Below are 21132 nucleotides of genomic sequence, written 5' to 3'. Positions count from 1 at the left end.
ATCAGCTCCCCCACTAGGTCCTCCTCAGGCCCCAGGGGAGGTGCACCAAGGCCAAGGGTCATGGAGGATCTAATCAGGGAACTTCTGGAGGGACTGGATGTATTTAAATCAGCTGGTCCAGACGATCTCCACCCCAGAGCACTGAGGGAATTAGCTGTTCATTGCGGGACCCCTGGCACAACTTTACGAGCACTCGTGGTGCTCTGGCATGGTGCCAGAGGACTGGAAAAGGGACAATGTGGTTCCCATTTTCAAAAAAGGGAGCAAGGAGGACCCAGGAAAGTATAGGCCAGTTAGTCTTACCTCGATCCTGGGTAAGTTTTTTGAGAGAATTATCCTGGCACATATCCACTAGGGGGCAGCAGGGGAGATTATGCTTAGGGGCAACCAACACAGGTTCATTAGAGGCAGGTCCTGTCAGATCAACCTGGTGGCCTTTTACAACCAGGTCACCAAATCCTTAGATGCAGGGGTAGCAGTGAACACAGGCCTTCTGAAAGTCCAGAAAGACTTCAACACTCTCTCTCACCCCGTTCTCGTTAAGAAACTGGGGGACTGTGGTGTCGACACCTACACAGTCAATTGGGTCGCCAACTGGCTGGAGGGCCGCACGCAGAGAGTGGTGGTTGATGGGTCATTTTCGACCTGGAGGGATGTGGGCAGTGGGGTCCCCCCAGGGCTCAATCAAGCTTGAAGATGAACAATGCAGACCCAAGTACTTCAATACTTGCAAACTTAATTATCATTTGGAAACAGTAAAATGTGTTATTTTATTTGTAAAATGAAATAAATCTAAGTTTCAGTTTCTGGTCAGCTGATGCTTGTTTCACACAGAGTAGGAGCTTTGCATAGCCCTGAAGCAACTGGATTAAGCAGACTCAACTGCCCAAATGTCTGGCTGAAGACGCACTCAATGTGAATACCTAGTGTCATAATATCCAGTTAGGTTTTGAGGGGTAAATTCTAGAGATTGATACAAACACTGCTATCTCTCCCTAAACTCTTTGAAATTAAGAGGAATCATACTGAAGGAGTAGAATGTTTTTGCCTCAAAACCAATTAAGGGCACAGTAATTATTCAAGTATACTATAGGAGGGGGCTGCCCTCACTCGCCTGTCCATGAATTCCTATTGAGTTGTCCAATTCTTGTCAGGCTAAAGTCTGCGACATGTGCGGTCAGGAGGACTGGGTCTGCAACTGCACCACAGAAGCATGGATGTGCTAGAGGCATTTTTTATTTAAGCTAAAATTTACTTGAGCCCTTATCATAAGTACCTTCATTTTTAAAATATTTGAGGCACAAGTATGTGTGTGTAGTCATTTTATTCATAATTTGAGTTGTCTTGGGATACCAAAAGTATTTCTAATTAAGGTGATTTGACAAAGTTGTTGACCTCATTTCAAAACATCCACTAATCCAGTTCTCATTGAATGCCAATACCAAATGTTAAAAGGAACATAAAAACAAACATGCACACAATTGTACAGTTTTCATAAATGTCTATTTCATTATTTGTGGGTAGCGCATTTAACAGTTAAATACATTTAAATATGTTTAAGTGACTGCACTAATGCAGAATTGATAACTAGATGGGTAACCAATTTAACTAGAAACCAGCTAACAAGTAACTGTCTAAATATTTCAAATACAGCTCTTGTTTTAGGTCATCCTTTGGGTGGGTGGGTGGTGGGAGGAAAGCCTGCTGGTCACATTGGAAACGCATTTTTAAGGCCAAATTCTTCTGATATCCCTTCCCTGCAGCACTTTCTTCAGAAATGTTAAGCCTCCAATTCCAGGCCAAGACCAAGTTTATGGCCTCCGGCATTGATGCTCTTCCCATCTACCAGGGCAGAGAGTGTAAGCTTCACACCTGTAAGAATAAGCAATCATATGTTTAAAACATGTTATCTGAAGCTACCTGCTATCATGTAACTAGACTCTTGATTTTATCACAAGTTCTAGTTAATTAATTACTCCTCAAGCTATTCCTCAATTAAAAAAGGAAATATGTATGTGAATTCCATTGAGATTTAAGTTGGTCATACAAATAACTGAACTGGAAAACAGTTCTGGACATTAAAAATTACCTGGGACATAACAGGCAAAAACCTGCATGCTACTGGGGAGGAACAACTGGCACCATACCTACAGGTTGGGGAACTCCCTTCTTGTCAGTACAGAGGCAGAAAAGGATCTTGGAGTTGTCATTAACTCCAAGATGAACATGGGTCGGCAGTGTGGGGAAGCAGTCAGGAAGGCCAACCGTACCTTGTCATGCATCCACAGATGCATGTCAAGCAGGTCCAAGGAGGTGATCCTCCCCCTCTATGTGGCACGGGTCAGGCTGCAGCTGGAATACTGTGTCCAGTTCTGGGTGCTGCACTTCAAGAGGGATGTGGACAACATGGAGAGGGTCCAGAGGCAGGCCACTCAGGGCCTGATCAGGGGGCAGCAGGGCAGGCCTTATGAGGAGAGGCTACGGGACCTGAACCTGTTCAGCCTCCAGAAGAGAAGGCTGAGGGGGGATCTAGTGGCCTGTTACAAACTAGTCAGGGCGGATCAGCAGGCATTGGGGAAGTCCCTGTTCCCTCGAGCACTGCCAGGAGTGACCAGGAATAACGGTCACAGGCTGGCAGAGGGTAGATTTAAGTTAGATATCAGGAGGCGCTTCTTCACGGTCAGGGCGGCTAGGGTCTGGAACCAACTTTTAAGAGAAGTGGTGCTTACCCCTACCCTGGGGGTCTTTAAGAGGTTAGATGAATACCTTGCTGGGGTCATTTGACCCCAGTAACCTTTCCTGCCATGGCAGGGGGTCAGACTAGATGATATACTCAGGTCCCTTCCGACCCTAGAAACTATGAAACTACTTATTTAAACAGTAGGCAGGCGGAATAATTAAAATTTAGGGCTGCACTGATAGAGGTTTTTGGGGCCGATACCAAGAGCCGATATTTAAGAAGGTATATTGGCCCGATACAGATACAATTTCCAATACAGCTGCCTCCAGCTGGTAAACCAAGTGTGGTGGAAGGGGAGGGGACCAGATCAACACCCCCTGTGATAAGGGGGCAGGGAGTCCAAGGCTGTACCTCATGGGGTGGGGGGCACTCCTGCTGCTCGCACCCCAGATGGCATTTGGGGGGACATCTGCCCCCCTGGATCTGCATGGGGCAGGGGAGGCTGTAGCCAGGGCTACGGTGGGGCTGGACTCAAAGCGGGCACTGGTGGTGCTGGGAGGATGCTGCATCCACCCAAAATTTCGCTACCGCCACCAGCTGCCCATCACAGCCCCAGCTCAACACTCCAGAAAAAGCCAGGACTGCGGCGGCAGCACTGGGAGCGGGAACCAAATTAGAGGTGGATGCGGCATCCTCCCAGTGCCACCAGTGCCTGCTTCAAGAGCCGTGTGCAGCCCTGGCTGCAGCCCACCCCATGTAGATCCAGGGGACACACATCCCCCTTGTGCCCTCCCAGGGTACAAGCAGCAGCGGGAGCTGCCTCCCCTTTCCCCCCTCCACCCACATGAGCCATGGCTCCAGCACCCTCCCCTGCCCCCTCCCTCACCGTGGGGGCACTGATCTGCACCCCCTTGCCCTTCCTCTTCCTCCCACACCCTCCTCCACCACCACACTGGACTGACCAGCTGGAGGCATCTCTTCATGCTGCTGGCTGTACTCCTTGCTGCTCAAGTGCTGTTCTGTGACTGAGCACAGCACAGGAATTTATCGGCTAAATTATTGGCCCCATTGGGCCAATATCAGATGCATCCAGTTTTCTTTATAAAAATAGGTACCGATCTGATCTCGAACCGATATATCAGTGCACCTCTAATTAAAAGCTACCTTAACTTTACATTAAGAATATACTGCAACAGCATGTAAAATCAGGGGAAATACTAATTTGGAAATTGGAAATGAAGTATATAGTCATGCCAGCACCCAGCATACATTTCCTGGACCATCAAGGGTACAACATCACTCCAATACTACCATTAAACTACTGGGCATTTTCAATTAGGCTAAAACATGTCAGGTCCCGTCAACAGAAATACTCCCAGCATTAAAGTACTAGCTCATCTTCATTATAGAAGCATTATATTACTTTGCAAACATTAAAGCATTTTTTCTGGAAGACAAAGTAAACATTTGCTGTACACAACATATACTACTGTCACAAAGATCAGCAGTTAGCCTCCAGTCATTCTGAAGAAAGAAAATACAAGCAGTTATATTTATGTAATCTAGCCATGCATGAACAGAACCAGAGTCTATAGTTCTGGGTTCCTAGGCATGGCTGGAGCAAGGATTCATTCAAAAAATATTTACCTGGCCTTAGGGTCTGGGTGTAACCCACTCCAACTAAACTAGCATTGTTCACTTTTGCCTGAAAACAAAAAGGAAAAGCAGTAACTAAAAAGTTCAAGAAATGCTCTCCGATATAATCCTACAGGAAGGCAGAATATTGTCATCCAACACAGTCATAACAGCTTCAGCAAGATGTTTATAGTTTCAGGATTTCTGTACTTACTACCTAAACAGCTTTTATTTCCTGCTAAATTAAACATCACCATTACTTTGCATGTGGCACTGATGCCAGAAGAAATAATTATGAGAGGGTGGCTACAAATCCTCCTCAGAGATGCATTTCTAACATAACACTAGTTAACAGAAAAATATTTGTTTTTAGGTCTTTTCTAGGAAGAAACCCAAGCCAATCCTTATGACACTCCTGAAATCGGCCGGTTCAGACTACAACATGTGATGAAATATCTTTAAAAGAAACTTTATTTATGCCTCCAATCAAGGAGCAGCCAATTACTGAAGCTCTGCATATATTGTTATACTGACTGCCATAACCTCAAATCAATAGGATGTAGAGTAGTATATTAATCTAGGTTATAACACTTATTCCAGATCACGAGACATAGTTTGAAGGAGGAATTACAAATACAGTAAACTCTCTGGTAACCAGCATCTTCCAAGCCAGCATGCTCTGTTAACCGGCATGCCAGCTTGTAAGGAAAAGTGAAACTGGAAGTGCCCACCATGGCACTTCTGGTTTCTCCAGGCCCCCACAGCCTGGGGCAAAGCAGCCTGTGCTGCTGAGCCCGCACAGCCCAGGGGGCATAAGAGGCTGTGCGGACTGGCAGGAGAGACGCCCCAGACGCGGCAAGAGAAGCGGCAGTCGGGGCCGCTCAATTAACCAGCATATTTTGTTATCTGGCATCCCCCATTCTTGGGGAGTTTTTACTGTTCAAGTAACTGATCCAAGCTCCATTAAACTATGGAAGATTGAATGAGAAATGGAAGTAGCCACCAGTATCGAATTCTTATCATGTGAAACTGTTGAAGTTACCCCCAAAATGTTTAAACACATTTGGAGCGGGACTGCTGTTGGTATAACTGCAATACTTCAAGTATCAGTCACAGTCATTACATACTAAATTACATGCTACATTCTATTTTACTTGTTAATACTGACCTGTGAAACATTATTTATGATACAGAGGAGGAAAAATTAATTTATTATGGTGTGGAACATTTAAGAAAAATTTACAAATCTGTCTGCATAGATTGTGATGGAGGTGCTAATGGAGCTGAACCCAAGGAGATACTTACAGAGATAGAAGCAGTAGAATCCAACTGGTATTTAGCTGCGATACCAAAACGAGTGCTGTTGCTGCCTGCTGTCCAAGCTAGATTTACAGCAGTTTCAAGGTTGTCACTCACTTTCTGGTAAATTGAGCCACCAAATTCTGACCCATCATTGCTGCAAAATATTTTCAAATATAAGAATTATGGAAAATAAATCCCCTAGAATTAAGTTTTTTTCAAGTTTTTCAACTAAGTCATCTAAAAGACAGGAACAAAATATTAAAAGTTTTCCATTAAAAAAAATGAAAGTAGGAGGGGGGCAATATAATGTTAAAAGTTCATGGAAGAGCCAATCTCAAAAAAAACAAAGCAACTAATATAAAACGTTTGAAATAAAGGATACAGAAAAAAAAATCAAAGGAATAAAACAGCAAGCTAAATTTGTAGTGACTGGATACCTAATGTTTTGAAAAGTAGCATCATATCAAATAGTATTGAAGAAATATTTTAAAGGGGGAGGTTTATTATTTTTAAGTGCAATGCCAATTTCAACTCTTTTTATTAATTTTGCAACCAATTTACTGTAGATCTGGATACTGCTATTTGAACTCGCTTTTATTTTCTTAACTCCACTCCCTCTCAATCCCCTCCTTTTTACAAGGTTAAGACGGAACAAATTTGTATTACAAGGACATAACATGCAAATGGCTTTCTAATGCAGCACGTAAGTGGAATGTATTTGTTACTACACTAACAAATGACATGCACAATCATTTAGACTGTTTGAAAATGCCTTATTAAATTGCAATCAGAGGATGGACAAGGACATCTATATAGAAAAAACCCATCAACAGAATAAGTAAACTAATTACTTTGCCACATAAGGGTAAGTATCTTAAGTCTGAGTCCTTTGAATAGCTGAGAACAAAGAGAGACTTTTCAATTACAGCAAGAATTAAGAAACATTGATAAAGCATATTTAAACTATGTAATGGGCTCACACCTATTTCTGGTAGGGGTGCAGGTTTGTCATAACAGTACAATTCTCTCCATCTTACAGCAGAAGACAGTCTACTTGGTAAAGACTACTGAAATGCTGTATTTTGATTTTTACCACTCTGTAAAAAGTGCTGTGCACTTGAATCTGACATTACTTTATACAAACACCACAAAAATCCTAGTTAAGTCACAGGCATGGAAATGGCTAAGAATGATGTTAAGAAGTTTCAGCTGTTATTCAGAAAGTAATATATTGGTTAACTGAGCAAAAAGTTCTTTTCCAGACTCTTCATAAACGTTTCACAAACTATAGCCATTCATTCAATATGACATCTTGTCTTCCCAAACAGCCTTAAAAAAACCCCAATTACTTACACATTAGTGTGCAGCTGGAAGTCTCCAGTCTTGTAACCCACAGAGAAATTATTCCTTGTTAACTTCGATTTGGCACTATCAAAAGTCATCTGATAGCCAGCAAGCCAACCTTCATAACCAAAAACAGCTGAACCATGGATCGCAGGTCCGGCAAAATCAAAGTCAACATCACAACCCAGGTTTACACATTCACGTTTATAAGACGATTTAATTTTGCCACTTTTCTTTCTGGGAAAATAAAATAAAAAAGTTACTTTACAAAAGCTTAATTCTTCATCCAAGTTCAAAATTAGATCTCTACTAATCTGCAGTGGGTACACAAAAGCCAAGTATAAGAGTTCTCAAGAATGGAGAAAGACATAACTGACCAGTTAAGAAAGCAGAAATATAAAAAAACGCATAAAAAAAGGTTTTTAAGGAAATAAATATTACACATTTAGGCCGCTGACAAATATGAGAACGAGACAAACAAAAAACCCAAGAAAACTCCCATTCTTTACCAGAAGCAGCAGCAAGTTAGTTCAACCCAGCACTGCAATGCCTATATAGACTGTTTCAGTGGGGTTTTCTGGCACTTTTACCTAAGCTGATTCAATTAGCTATTATATAAAAGCGCAAAAAAAATCCCCCACTGAATCACCTAATTTATACAGACATTGGGTGAGCCAGGCCCAGCTAATGTGCTGCCTCTTCTGAGCATGTGGTGTGCTCAGCACAGAAACGTGCCATGTTTAAAATAAAGTGCTGGTTTTGGGTGGGGGTTTACATCTTGAATGACTTAAAAATGTACATCTCTGCCTCCCTATGGCCCCCAATTTCTCTCCATGAAAATTTTTCATACCTAAGCAACCAATTCATATTTAATTATTTGAAAAAATAATGTGGGTTGATCCAAGCAACCATCTTTTTATATTTCCACAGGAATTTACCCAATAATTAACCCTGCAAGTAATGTCAATATTTCCTTAATTATGCCAAAAATGGTACTGTAAGAAAACAAAAGTGAAACTCTTACCCTGTATTTGGTGAAAAGGTTGTGTCAAAAGTCAGTTTCAAACCTTTGGCAATCTATTTTGGAAAACAAAACAAGCCAAACAACTTATTAACTTAAGTCTGCTGTTCAGATGACAAGTCTACTTATAGTTAATTTTTATTTTCTATTACCTGGTCTTCAATAGCAATTTCTGTTCCCAGAGTGTTATCTGTGTTCCATTTTTCTGTGAACGTCAGACCATACTCAGCCCATTTGTATTTGGTCTCCAAGCTCCCATTCACCTTTCCAGTGTCTGTGTTCGATGACCCAGATGTTGTGAATTCCTGACAAAAAAAAGTAAAGATGGTTTACAGGCTGCACATACCATTTAGTCACACATGAGAAACAGGGTTGAACAACATCTTATTTAGTTTGGAGAGAATTAAAAAAAAAGTGAACATTGCACAATTGTAAAGCAGCTCTGTCCTGTTTGACAAGTTTAATTTATATTAACATGCAATACCCCGCTGAATGTCTGGAAGAACCCAACACTTTGTACCTATTCATAAAAATGCAAGACAAGGTAGCAATTACACTATTAAATAGCTCAATTATATATTTCCTACTTCCTGTTACACATAATGCTGAACAAATTTATTTCAAAGTTAATTTTTTATCTTGAAAAGGAGGGGAACCAAGTGTTTCAAATACAGAGGGGAGTTTGTTGCTTAATATTAGTAAGATTAATATCACAGATTTGAGCCTCGCAGAAAGCTTCCTAACACAACTCTGGCATGTCGCGATCCTGAATCTTGCTATTCTAGCCCTTCTTCTCCAAAGACAGACTGTCACACTATAACTGTGAGATGGCTCCAAATAATGTACCTTAAATAGAGCCATATTATTTTATAATCATTACCCAGATTGGACCTCAACTTTGGTGGTAATCAAAAATTAGAATAGCAGCCTTACTGTTCCAGCTAGGCATTTTAATAGTCACATAAGAGAATACAAACTCCTAAGCAAAAAAAATATTAAACTTAGGGGCGCAACAAGTTTGTTAGATTTATAATGCCATTCTTTGCAAAAAAATTCTCTGGGCAGCTAGCAGTAACATTAATTACTAATATTTAGCAGATTTCATTCACAAATGTGATTAAGACTCTGAAGGCAAGAAAGAAACCATACCAACCTATCCTTATTAGTTTAACAAGATTCCAATAGAAAAACTTTAAATCATACAGAAAAAAAATCGATCCACAATGTTAATATTCCAAATCTCAATTAGCTCAGACCCAGTATCCCCCCCACCTTCTATAATTAGCCACCAATTCTAACGTATAACATGTCTTTCATGTACTACTGCTAAAGAGGACAGTTGTTTTATTAGTAAAGCATATTTAAACAATTATTCCTGGGAGTACTACACCTACCTCATCACACACTGAAGAAAACAGTTATTACAACAAATACAGTAATATGCCAATATTGCTAAGAATATTCTTGGGGGCTGGAGAGGGAGAGGGGTATGCAACAGAGGAACAGGACAGACACACCAACTGCAGTTCATCCTTTCTAAAGGCGTGAGAATTTTTATAGGAACAACCACATTTGATCTCAACCAAAATAAACTACCTAGGGGCAAAATATTTACTTGAAGTACACTAGTGAACCACTAGATGTCTGCATGCTCCCAAGTTCCAAACAGAGTATAATCCAGTGGTGGCCAATTATTTGGGCTAGAGGACCACTTGAGGAGTTTTGCCAGGCTCTTGGGCTAAGTATAGACAAGCAGTTATGTTATTAAAATTTACTACTGCAGGTTCAGCCTTAGTAAGATTTGAAGGTTGGCTTTTTTCAGTGTTACAAAACACTCATGTAACAATCTGAGCCATCACTCAACTGCCATGTGCTAGTTTTAAAAAAGGAAACCAAACACCATACATCTTGCAGTGGTATAATGCTAATCAATTTTTATGCTGCCAAGGCAAAGTGAACACATTGGATACAAGTGGTGCTCACAGTTTTGGACCTGAGGACCAGAAGCGTGGTGCAGGGCTGCCCCCCCCACCCCCCTCAGGAAGGAGCCCCACACATGCTCAATTTAGTGTTCAGGATCACAGGACTCCCCAAAAAGATCCTTGGGGAACCCCATAGGCCAAACAGGAGTGCTGGAAACTGCATCTGGCTCATGAGCTGGAGGTTGAACATCCCTGGGCTAGACAGATGAAGCTTAACTCTGCACATAGAACAGGAATCTATGGACACCAAGAATCATCCAGTGGAAGCAAATTACAATTTCTGTGGGTGCATCTACACTTAACTGCAGAGTTGACCAATTAGCTCTGTGGTAAAGCATCACCATCTACATCTGGGCCAGTATTAGGGTGCATTAAATTAAATTACCTCTGCTGTAATATGGTACTGCTAGGAACAGTACTAGCTTACAGTGGAGTCATTTTACTGCACTGCAATACACATGTGGATGGTGACCTGGAAAGCTGGGGCAGAGCAGAACTGGGCTGGCAGCAGGCTCAGAGGGGAGAGGCAGGGGGTCAGCCATACAGCTCCACAGTTTCAGGGCACTCATGCCCCAGCCAGCCTCTGTGCCACCCCATGCCACCACCTGAAACCCAGAGCTGACCCCCTGAGTCTGCTACTGGGCCAGAGGCTACTCCATCCCAGCTCAAAATGTTGCTGTCCTGGGCACATGTGAAGATACTGCACCCAGGAGTAGAGTACTCTGGAACAAACTGCTGCAGAGTTTACTTTGCCTGAATTGCATGTGTAGATGCATCCTGAATGTTCGTTAAAGAACAGATCTGCTATTCACTCATTTCCATGTCCCCTGCACTCACATAGAATAAAAGATTTGGTACCTGCAATGTTGCTAAGCAGGGCATACACCTGAACTACAGCATGTTAGCAAACATTGCAATGCCACTGTTACATTCAAAGTTATAAATCTACATGGATTACCACAGCATACTGTGCCAACTGTTATCAAAGTATTTTGTCACCTACCTAACAGCATCTAAAAAAAAGCTGCCCTTTTATAAGGAGGAAAGTGTTCCCACAGACTTAGAGCACAATCAAAAATACAACTGTATGCAAGACTTACCACTCCACTTGCAGACTTCGTTTTCACATCCAGTTTCACAAGTCCAAATCCTTAACGAGGAGAGGTTAAAGTTACTACATGTTATAAACAAATACTCAAAGAAGTATTTTGAGGTCCCTCTTCTGTCCCCTCTATTCTACACAGATAACTCCTACAAGACAGCTGGCTACTCTGTCTGAAGGATAATCATTCGTCCCTTTACCTTCAAGCAACTGCAACTATGCCCAGCCAACTTTGCCCCAAAAGTAAAGCAGCATTTTTTTCCAGCTTTCTGCTGCTATCGATAAAAAATTTAAAATGGCATTCTATTTGCAGAATCTATGCTGAACGCCAACCAAAATGAAATCAATCCTACTCTTTCATAGCTCTCAATTCTGCAGGATTGAGATAGGTAAAAGTGTCATGCAATCACTAAAACCAGGAAATCATTCTGAATTATTACTACAAGAGGGAGATTTAGTCAAGTGCCTTTTCAGTGTCAGCTTCCTGATAATAAAGTTGCTTTATCTTATACTAAGCAAGTGTAAGATAAGCAAAGCTGCCTCTTACAACAGTGGCAGCCTGAGAATTACACTGGCAATCCCTCCCACCAAGCCTCCAGATGAGAAAGGCAAACAGGTATGATTTTGTCAGTTTGAGACCCAGAAGTTAGAGACAAGAAGTGACCATTCTTCATCTTTGCCACCATAAAGATGCATCATACATCAGGGTGAAGGCAACTTGAACTATATTGTGTCCAAGTAATTATTTCCCATGTTATTACATCTGTATAAGCCTTAAAAACAATTTCCTACATTTTATGTTATTACTTTTAGTGATCCAATAGTGATATTACTTCCAGCGTACTGTGCTGCAGCTCCTACAGCATTGGTTCCCAACCATGGGGTGTGACCCAAATCAGGGTTGTGGGGGGTCTTCAGTAGGGTTGTGAAAGGCCTGCACATACCTGCACTCACGCAAGTGGCCCAGGAGTGGTGGGCAGGCAGGACAGGGCCACCGCATACAAAGGGGACAATGGCAGCTTCCCCGCCCCCGGGGGTGCCACTGGTGCCACACTCCACTCCCAGGAGCCCCTGCAGCACCAGGTTAGGAGGTCCTGTTGGTGGCCAATTTAGGGTTGCAGCAAAAAGAGTTTGGGAACAACTGTCCTAGAGGCTAGGGGCTGAAGCACAAAGTACAAATATATAGTCACAGACAATCTCTACCTTTATGAACTTCAGTCTGTATTGAGATGACTAACTGTGAGAAACGCAGAAGACTGCCAACTCAAACACAGAGAGATTACAACCCTAATTCTATACCGTGTTCTGGTGGACATCTGCTCATGTAGAGCTCTAGCAAGGTTAGTGGTGCTCCATGAGGTTCCAGGCAGCTGCCAGCAGAGAACTGTGGATTAAGCATATCCCCAAAAATCACACAGATCTTCTCTGTTTGAAAGAGGTACTCTCATTATTCTAACAGCACAGTGGTCAAGTAGTCAGTATGCAAGAGCTTTTATCTAGGTACAGTTAGTAGTATAGGTACCAGTACTACATAGCTATACCAGCATAAGGTCCTTTGTATCTACACTATGGTTTACCAGTAAATAAAATGTACATCTATGCTAGTTAAACTGTCAAGTTTAGATCAGAGCAGAGTTGCATTCTGAATGCAGAGTCTGGAGTTCCAGTAAAAGTTACATCTACACCATAAGGCTCTGCTTCTTTCCCACAGAATTCCTGTATATTTCTCCTGCTTCCTTGATATGTACTCATCTTTCTATTTTTTTCTATTCCCATCCCTTAGCTAAGCACAAGCAATTATCTGTGTGTATATGTTGCTTTGATATTGGTGCCCACATATTTAAAATGCTCTCCCCACCCCCAAGTTTGTTTCACTGTATGCAGGTGTATAAAAGCATGTCAGAAGATTTGCAGAGTATAAAACTTAGCACTTCCATTTCAGAAAAATGTGAGTTCATATTGGTCATCATAAAAAGCATTATTCCTACCATATCCTTTATTAAAGATATCTCTGGCAGATTTGCCAAGGTCTGCATAGGATGGAGGGATCGCCATTGGAGCTGGAAAGATAATAGGCTAATTAGTATGTATCCATTTATCATAAAAGAACGAGCTATACTCAAACTCACTTTAAGATTTTTCTGGACTTAAAATAGGTCATATATGGACTTGAGAGACACATTAAACTAAAATAGTAACTAATTATAGTGCCTGCAATATACCCACAGACTTAACAGAAAAAACAGATTTAACTCTGAGTGAGATGTTTCTTTTCCAAATTAAGAGACTGGAAGTTAGTAAGAGCTGGGATTTCACTTAAGAAATACATGCAGGATTGTTTATTTAGCTGTCATCTCCACTTGGATGTTTAAAAGCCAAGTCAAACGGAAGGTTTAAAAAAAAAAGGTAAAAATTCACCAGTTTTTTTAAAGTCCATAAGCTGCTCTAAATAAAAGAATACCTAACAGCCAGCAGCAACTACTTAAACTGCCTGATATTCATGTACATCTGATTTTAAAATTATTGGACTTATCTTGTGGCCTGGTGATTAGTGCATTTTTAATGCTAAAGAAAAGATGGGTTCTTTCCTGTGATCCTGTTATCTCACTACCTTTTGCTGGGACTCATTAGGAGCATTAAAGAAAGACTTACTGAAGAAGTAACAGAAATAAAGCTGATGGGAGTCCAAATACAGTAGTCTAAAAACCAAACAGTCAGATGAAGACTTTTCCTGGGTACTGTAAAACAGTTTAAGCTTGCTGGCCATTAATGTGGGGAAGATCAGATAAGAGAAACAAACCAAGAACATTTAGCAGATCTGTTCTCAGGCTGAGCCTTTGACAGCTTTAGTGTAACAAGAGAGCCCCTCAGGTTACTTGATATTTTAGAGCACTTCCTATTCAACTCTTTCTTTCTAGTCACCCACACCCATCCAAATATTCATGTTGGTATTGAAGGTACTTATCTTTCACCATATAAAAGTTTACAAGACAATACTATTGTTCCATCATTCAATGGTAGGTCTCCAAAAACAAGGAAAACAATACAGTAGAACAAATTAGACAAGTACTGTCATCTTCTCCCCCAACCCCATCCCCCCAAAATAAATAAATAACAACTCCCATCCTTCAGCAGCACCTAAAAGTTCAGAAATTTTTTTTTTGAATTGAGAATGCAGCTTTGATAAGGAAATGCTTAGTCTGACCACATGGAAATCCTGGACACTGCCCACCCTTCATGTCAGCGGGGCAGGGCAGTGTGCTAGGCTGGGCAGGCAGTGGTGCCTGCCTACCCACTTGCAAGGTGGTCTGCACTAGCCCACTCCTGGTCAGACTGCACCCTATGTCCCTGGGATGCCCATTATAGTTCTCAACAGGTGGCTGAAACCAGCCTCTGAAATCCAGGACTGTCCTAGCTAAACAGGAACAGACAGTCACCCTACTATAAGGGCACCACTGCTTGAATATATTACCTGCCCGTTTTTGTATTTAAAAAAAAAAAAAAAAAGTAAAATGTTCTTGCGCACACACATTTTAAGAATCTAGATTCAATGTCTCCATTTTATTATATAGATGAGGGTACTATACTACCATTTAGAGTAGTAGGCCTTACTGAGATGAATAGAACAGTTTGAACCTCATCTAAGAAGTTCCTGTAGAAAACCATGAAAACCAGGGGAAGCCATTCTTATACAGTCTGTGGACTTCAAGTCCATGAAGGCCTTAAGTCACTGGCGAATTGAAGCAAAGTTTCAGGTACTCACTTTTTAAAAATCTTATAAGCACTGGGGAACTGACTGGAACAGATATTCGAGACCCAGCCCCTCAGGGCATTATCTTGGAATAATTCTGCCAGTGATCTCTTCCCCACCACCCACCATAAAAGGCCAGACTTCAAAGAGGCTGCTATTGTAAAGAACTAATTTTCTTAGTGTACATACAAATCTCACATTTGGGAACACATGCTTTAAAAGCTAAACATTTTCTATGACAGTTATTCATTTGTAAAGTGTACTGGCACCCATCTTATTATTTGAAGGAAGTAAAACTCCAATATTATTTTAACAAGTCCACTTAAAGCCTTTATTGCCTGGCTTAAGGCAGATATTACTAGTTACATTTTATAAACTAAAACAAGCTCATCCAGCTACTTTACGGAAAAAATGCCTTGCTGTAGAGACAAACAAATCCATCTCTGCAGGGTTGGTTGCTATCTGCACTTAAACAAAAACTAAAAGTAACATCCACAGGTTAAGTAGCAGACATTTTACGGAAATGCATTTTAAGACCCAATTCAAAACTGCTGTGATTAAAGACTTAAAAATGGTTGCGCTGATTGAGCTATACTAAGTGGAAGGGCAGTTGCCAATTTCTACCCTAATGCTCACTGTGCAACCAGATTTACAATGGCAGTTCTTGTTAGCAGTTATTGTTCTAAGAGTTCACACACCAACACTTTCAATTTCTATGCCATGTTTTTCTTCCTAAGAAATGTGCCTTAATTCAAAAGCAGTCATTCTAGGGAGAACTACTTCCAATTTCAGTTTTGTAGCAGCCTGTAGCATCAAAACACTGACAATTAACATATTGGGGTCCTTTGTTTTTCTGTGGGACCTAGATTCAAATCTAAACAACAGCTGGGCTAATGAATGAGTAAAGTGACAAACAGTTTATGAGAGTTTGTAACCTATAATGTTTTATGAGTGTAACAGTCCTAATTAGTTACCGCTGTTAGTAATTTGTATTCACCCAAATGACATTTGTTATACATGTGGCCTGCCTGCATATGTATACCATCAAAAAGGCTGTTTATCTTTTTATTAAGATGTAATTCTTCTATTACATTTCATATGAGTAGCATGAATTTTAAACATTAGTTGCATCTTAGAAGTGTGTCACTTGGGAATCTGAAGAGAGTAAGCAATCTCAATCTTATTTCATTGTTTTTAAGAACAAGAAAAGGATTTGATGCAAATAGCTCCACCCTAATCTGGACTTCCACCTATCCTTTTTTCTTGTAAAGTCCTACAATCATCCAATCACATTTATTGTTCTCAAAAGCCCTGAACAAGAGATCGCCTATCAAAAGGGAAAGTCAGTGTACTAAATACCAGGGAAGGCAACTCAATTACTGCTATTAGTATCGTTGCATCACAGCTTTCCCTCAAGGTAAGGTTTCAACTGGCTCACACCCTCAGATGAAAGAAGCTGTAAGAAATCGTTTAAAGATATTTGGTGTGACTCCAGGACATTAAAAATCCGGAAGAAAAATGCATGAAGAGCACACGTAATTAAAGCTTTATACATACAGACACAGATGTTCATAATTAAGTTACTTACAAGTATAAAGCTTTAATTGTATCTATCCTGTGTGTATGTGTGCACATATACATTAGAAATATAGAATCAGAGAAGAAAACTAGGGACCTCAAGGGGTCATCCAGTCCAACCAATTTTAGATTATATATGCATTTCATATCTTTATACAAAAATGTATATATAATACCACCTTTTATAAACAAATATATATATATGTATATATACACATACATAAAATACCCCATTATCTATATACATATATAATCGAATATATGTAGTCTAGTAGCTATGCAGACATCTCTCGGAGGAGCGCAGGGCCGAGTGTGTGCCGGGCCCTGCACGAGGTGACCCGGCCCCTCAGGCTGGTCCGGAGCTGCTCTAGCCCTTGGCGCTGACCCCGCTTATCCCAGCACGTTACTCTTGCTGCGGCTCTGTCCCTACTTACGTCGCGGAGGCGGGCATGCCGGAGTGTAAGTCATAGCTAGGCCAAGCTAAAGGATCTACAAGAGGGGAGAAAACCAAGACGCAGAGGTGAGCTGGGCCGGGCCTGCGGGAGGAAAGGGGCAACCCGGCTGCGCCCCTGCCCCGCGGGAAGGCCCGGCCGGCGGCAAGGTGAACTCCTCCACGCGGCCATCTTAGGGCACCGGCGCGGCGCGGCCCGGCCCGGCGCAGCAGCCGCCCGGGGAGCGGGGCCAGGCTCGGGCCGGCGCTAGGGTGGGGGCCCGGCCCGCCCACCCTCCGGGTCCCTTCAGGCCTCTCCAGGCCCAGCGCCACCCCCCGTCCGACACCCGCGGGAGGCCGAGGCCCGGGCCATCACCTGAGTGCGGAGCGGGCGCGGGAGCAGAGCCGAAGCGGCGGGGCGGGGCTGGCTGCGGCCGCTCGCGCTGGAGGGCGAAGTGAAGGAGACACCGATCCGCCCGCCGCCGCGGAGGACCCCAACGAGCCGGGGCCGCCCACCTCGCCGCCTGCTCCGCCGCCGCACCCGGCCCCTCCTGTCCCGCCTCGAGGGTAGGCCCCGCTTCTTACGGAGACTTCTCGTCCCCGCGGGGGTGCGCGGGACTCAGGGAAGACGGTCGCCCGGCAGGCACTGCCGAGGGCAGCCCCGGGGAAGGCATAGGGTCCTTCAGGCCCCGCCGCGGGAGGAGCGGGGCTTAGAGGGACCAGAGTGGGCGGGGCGGGCTGCTTCGAGGAAGTGCGTCCCCCTTTCCGCGCATGCGCTGGAGGGAGTTTCCTTCTTGTGGAGGTGCAAGCAGGCCTCCAGGGTGGGATTTCTGGCCTTCGAGCTTAAATGAAGATAGCGCCCATCGTCACCGAGCCTTACTTAAAACATTACCCAAATGATGGCGCCGTCCCCTCACGGGGGAGTCAGAGGTCGGGGAAGGGCCCTTCCTCGGGTGTTGGGGGCGGGCAGGAGGGGCTCCGTGTCCTTGAAACAAAATAAACTCAGGACTTCCTGGTTTTGCTTTTAAACCTGGTCATTGCATTTATTTTTAGGCATACACAGAGAAGCCAGGCTGCACCTAGGAGCAACATGAAGGAGATGTAGAGAAGCTCAACCAGAGATCACTGATGACATGTAGTTTAAGGATTAGAGTCTTGCCTCCGGCCTGTTTTATTGCTACCCTCTGTCTTACCACCCCTACTACACAGTTCTCCCTTGCCTCAGGGACCAAGTTTTCTGTGTAAACTCCTCCCTTACACCTCACTAGAACCACACTCTGGACGCCCTCCTACGCTGTCCCAATTTCCCCACAGTGAAAAGGCTGGGTGCCCCGACACATGATGTGCAAATGCACAAACAGTAAGGCAGATGTCCTCAGTCTTTTCTGGAATATGTATATATTCTGGCTAGGATTCCTCGCTTACAAATTGTAGTCCTGAATTACCATAAACTGTTAAAGAAAAAAAAAAATCAGGATGCTGACAAAACAAAAAACTTTGCAGCAATTTTCTGATCACAGAGGAGATCTCTTGTGGAAAACAGCTAGATAGAGTATCATGTGGCTGTTCTGCAGCAATCAGTATACTGCAACATGCCTTATGACACTCCTTACAGCAAAAATCATTGAGTCACTGGTGCAATAGAGTGGGCCAAAGTGCAGTTTGGTAGCAGGGTATGAAGTATTCAGCACCCATGAAGTGGCGTGCAAAGACATGCCTTTTAATGCAGTTTCCCCTTCCAACACAAATGCTTTTACCCCCCCAAGCCTCTACAGATTAGTATATTTAGACACACAAGATAAGTATTGTATAGCAGAAGTTACAGGAGAATTTCTCATGAGAGAACATGAGGAAAGAGGGAATGAGAAAAATCAATATACTTTAGTGCATGTTGGACTATACATTAGAAATAGAGGTCTTATTAAATAAAATACTGATTGTTGCCTGTAACAGTCCATTGTTCAAAGCTATTATTCATTCAGAATAGATTTATATAATGGACAATGTACTTTCCTGAATTCAGGACTTAAAATTTTAGTTATGATTTGGCATCATTTTAAGGAATCTAAAAATACAAATAATTACCACCCCACCCTTATGGAACAATAATGGCTTACTAGATGTTCTATACACTGTATCTGAAGAAAGAATGTGCACACTCCCTTGCATCAACATGCTAGTATAAAGAGATTAAAACCCTTCAACTGTCCCTCATAGCCTAAATCTCCAAGGGAAGGGGATGGTCACTGGAGCTACAGTGGTGAAAGGAAAAGGTACTTAAGTAGATAGCCCTCTCAGAGTCTGGCTAGTTCTGATACCATCATTCCATAAATACTGATGTGCATACGGTCTTACTTTTGCCTCAACTCTCTGTACCATTCACCCATTTCCTACAACCTGTATTTCTTAGCACCACTTTACATAGATATAGGCTATAAGTCTTTGTCAGGATGCACAAGGCTGCTCTCAGTGAAACCTGCCTGGGTTTGGTGGAAAAGTGACCACAGAAGCCACACTGTAAAGTTGATATGAAAATTTACTGGCTTAGTCATAAGCTCTGCATATTCATCATGCTAAGCATGTGAAAGAAGCTGGAGTTAAAGTTGAATACAAATATAATAAATTAACAATAAAGCACTAATTCAAACTTGCATTTATCAATAATCAAGGCAGTCTAAAGGCAAGAAGAAAAAACACTCCAGACACCTAAAAAAAACCCCACACAGCTGTGTGTTTAAGATGGACCACAACAGATGATTTGTGTTAAGGGCTTGTCAACCACCTCAGTTGCATCAAGTTAGCTGCAGATAAAAATTTAAACCAATTTAGTTAAACTGGTGCAAGATAATTTATTTAAACCAGACTTCTTCACTTTAGTTTAACCCAACTGGGAACAGATTTAAAATAAAACAAACCATTTTTAAAAAATAAGTGTCTACCCAGGTGTTTGCACTAGTTAATTTGAACTGGTGCCAGCGTAGATGTAGCCAGCCCTTCACAATAGCAGCAGCAGATTTTTAATATGTTGTAGGTCATAGACATTAGGGTTGGAAGGGACCCTGTGAATTCATTGGATCCAGTCCCCACCGAAAGGGCAGGAAGTCAGCTAGGGTCAGATCACCCCAGCAAGATAAGCATCCAAACATTTCTTGAAGGTATCCAGAGTAGGTGCTTACACCACTTCTAGGGGGAATTTATTAGTCCTGGAGAATCACTTTGAGTCTGTGGTAAATACTAATACTGCTGCTTACTGTAAATTTTGCATGCTTCTTTTGTATAAGTATGGGCATGATCCATTCTAATTGATCCTATTGTAGCAAAAAGAATGAGAAAATAAGATGGTAGAGATTAGAAACGTCAGAGAAGAAGCTAATAACCAACTGGGGACACACATACTTACTTTTTCTCTTGTGTTTTTTTTTACTTGACAACCAATTCTTTTCCTTCTTCTTTTTCCTTTCTAGTGAGATCTCCATCTCCCTTAACTTTCTTCCCTATAGCTTAGAGAGCAAGCATAGTAAGTACTGCTGTGCTGCAGCTTTATGCAACCTCTAAGGGTTCTAGGCTGTCTAAATTGGTAGGACCTTGATCCTTGTAGGAGGAGCTATTTTAAGGCCTTTTGAAGGGGAAGGACACTCTGAGTTTTCTGCTTTTAAAGGGATCAAGATTTTCTGATAAAATATAAAAGCATTCAAATAACTACATGTAAATATATAATTGCAAATAGAACTCTCTTGGCAAAACTGAGCCTGGTTCAGAGAAAAGCCCAAGTTCCCTAATTCACTGAAGCAGAGTAATGGAATTTGCTATAAGAAGTGTGTGCAGCAGCTTCACCTGTGATAACAGTCAGCAAACAGGAGGAGTACTTCTCACTCCTGCTGTACTATTGGGAATTTCCCTCTCTTACTTCTGTTTGAACTCCATACATACTAGCCATGTCCTGTTCTTTATTAAAAAGTAATTAATTAAGCTTCATATTGCCTTATTGAGATATTACCCCCATTTTTCAGACAAAAAAACTGAAGAGAAGAATTTCAGATCTCTCAGTTCTCAAGCCTGTGTTTTGACCATGCCTTTTGGTACTACCCTGTCTAATACAACTTTCTGTATATATGAATACTACACATCTGTTTTCAGTGCCTGTACCCTCATCCCCTCCCCACATGGGATAAGAACTGGGTATATGTTAGATATGCTAATGTATTTAGCTTGGCACAACTACCATTAAGTCAAATATGCCATAAGATGTCTCCCAAATAATATAGGAGAAAGAATATATGGCATGATTAACTGTTGGGACTTGATAT

General features: G+C 42.1%; 1 protein-coding gene across 2 annotated transcripts; it reads right to left on the bottom strand.

The window, feature by feature from the left end:
• Positions 1–1305: 1305 nt before the first annotated feature.
• Positions 1306–17340, bottom strand: VDAC2 (voltage dependent anion channel 2). 2 transcript variants are annotated; one of them, XM_090056824.1, is made up of 10 exons: positions 17202–17340; positions 16830–16884; positions 13055–13126; positions 11065–11114; positions 8135–8287; positions 7986–8038; positions 6971–7198; positions 5621–5771; positions 4328–4385; positions 1306–1872 (listed from the first exon to the last, which is right to left on the bottom strand). In XM_090056824.1, the coding sequence occupies exons 2-10, from the start codon at positions 16861–16863 to the stop codon at positions 1781–1783; spliced, it is 891 nt and encodes a 296-aa protein (XP_089912950.1). In that variant the 5' UTR covers positions 16864–16884; positions 17202–17340; the 3' UTR covers positions 1306–1780. The 2 variants fall into 2 exon arrangements, with proteins under 2 accessions (XP_089912950.1, XP_089912951.1); XM_090056825.1 differs by lacking the exon at positions 16830–16884 and having other exon boundaries at positions 17202–17338.
• Between the last annotated feature and the right edge of the window lie 3792 nt (positions 17341–21132).

This window comes from Crocodylus siamensis, chromosome 7 (genome assembly GCF_052110815.1).
Source record: "Crocodylus siamensis isolate JL-2025a chromosome 7, ASM5211081v1, whole genome shotgun sequence".
In the NCBI taxonomy this organism is placed as follows: domain Eukaryota; kingdom Metazoa; phylum Chordata; order Crocodylia; family Crocodylidae; genus Crocodylus; species Crocodylus siamensis.
Note: the sequence above shows the minus strand (reverse complement) of the source record. Positions and strands in the feature narration are given on the sequence as shown.

Excerpts from the sequence above, each read along its gene's own strand:
- VDAC2 (XM_090056824.1), bottom strand. The coding sequence starts at position 16,863 with ATGACTTACACTCCGGCATGCCCGCCTCCGCGAC. Across the intron at positions 11,115-13,054 it reads TATCTTTAATAAAGGATATG|GATTTGGACTTGTGAAACTG; the intron begins GTAGGAATAATG and ends CTCCTCGTTAAG. Across the intron at positions 1,873-4,327 it reads CACCCAGACCCTAAGGCCAG|GTGTGAAGCTTACACTCTCT; the intron begins GTAAATATTTTT and ends TTATTCTTACAG.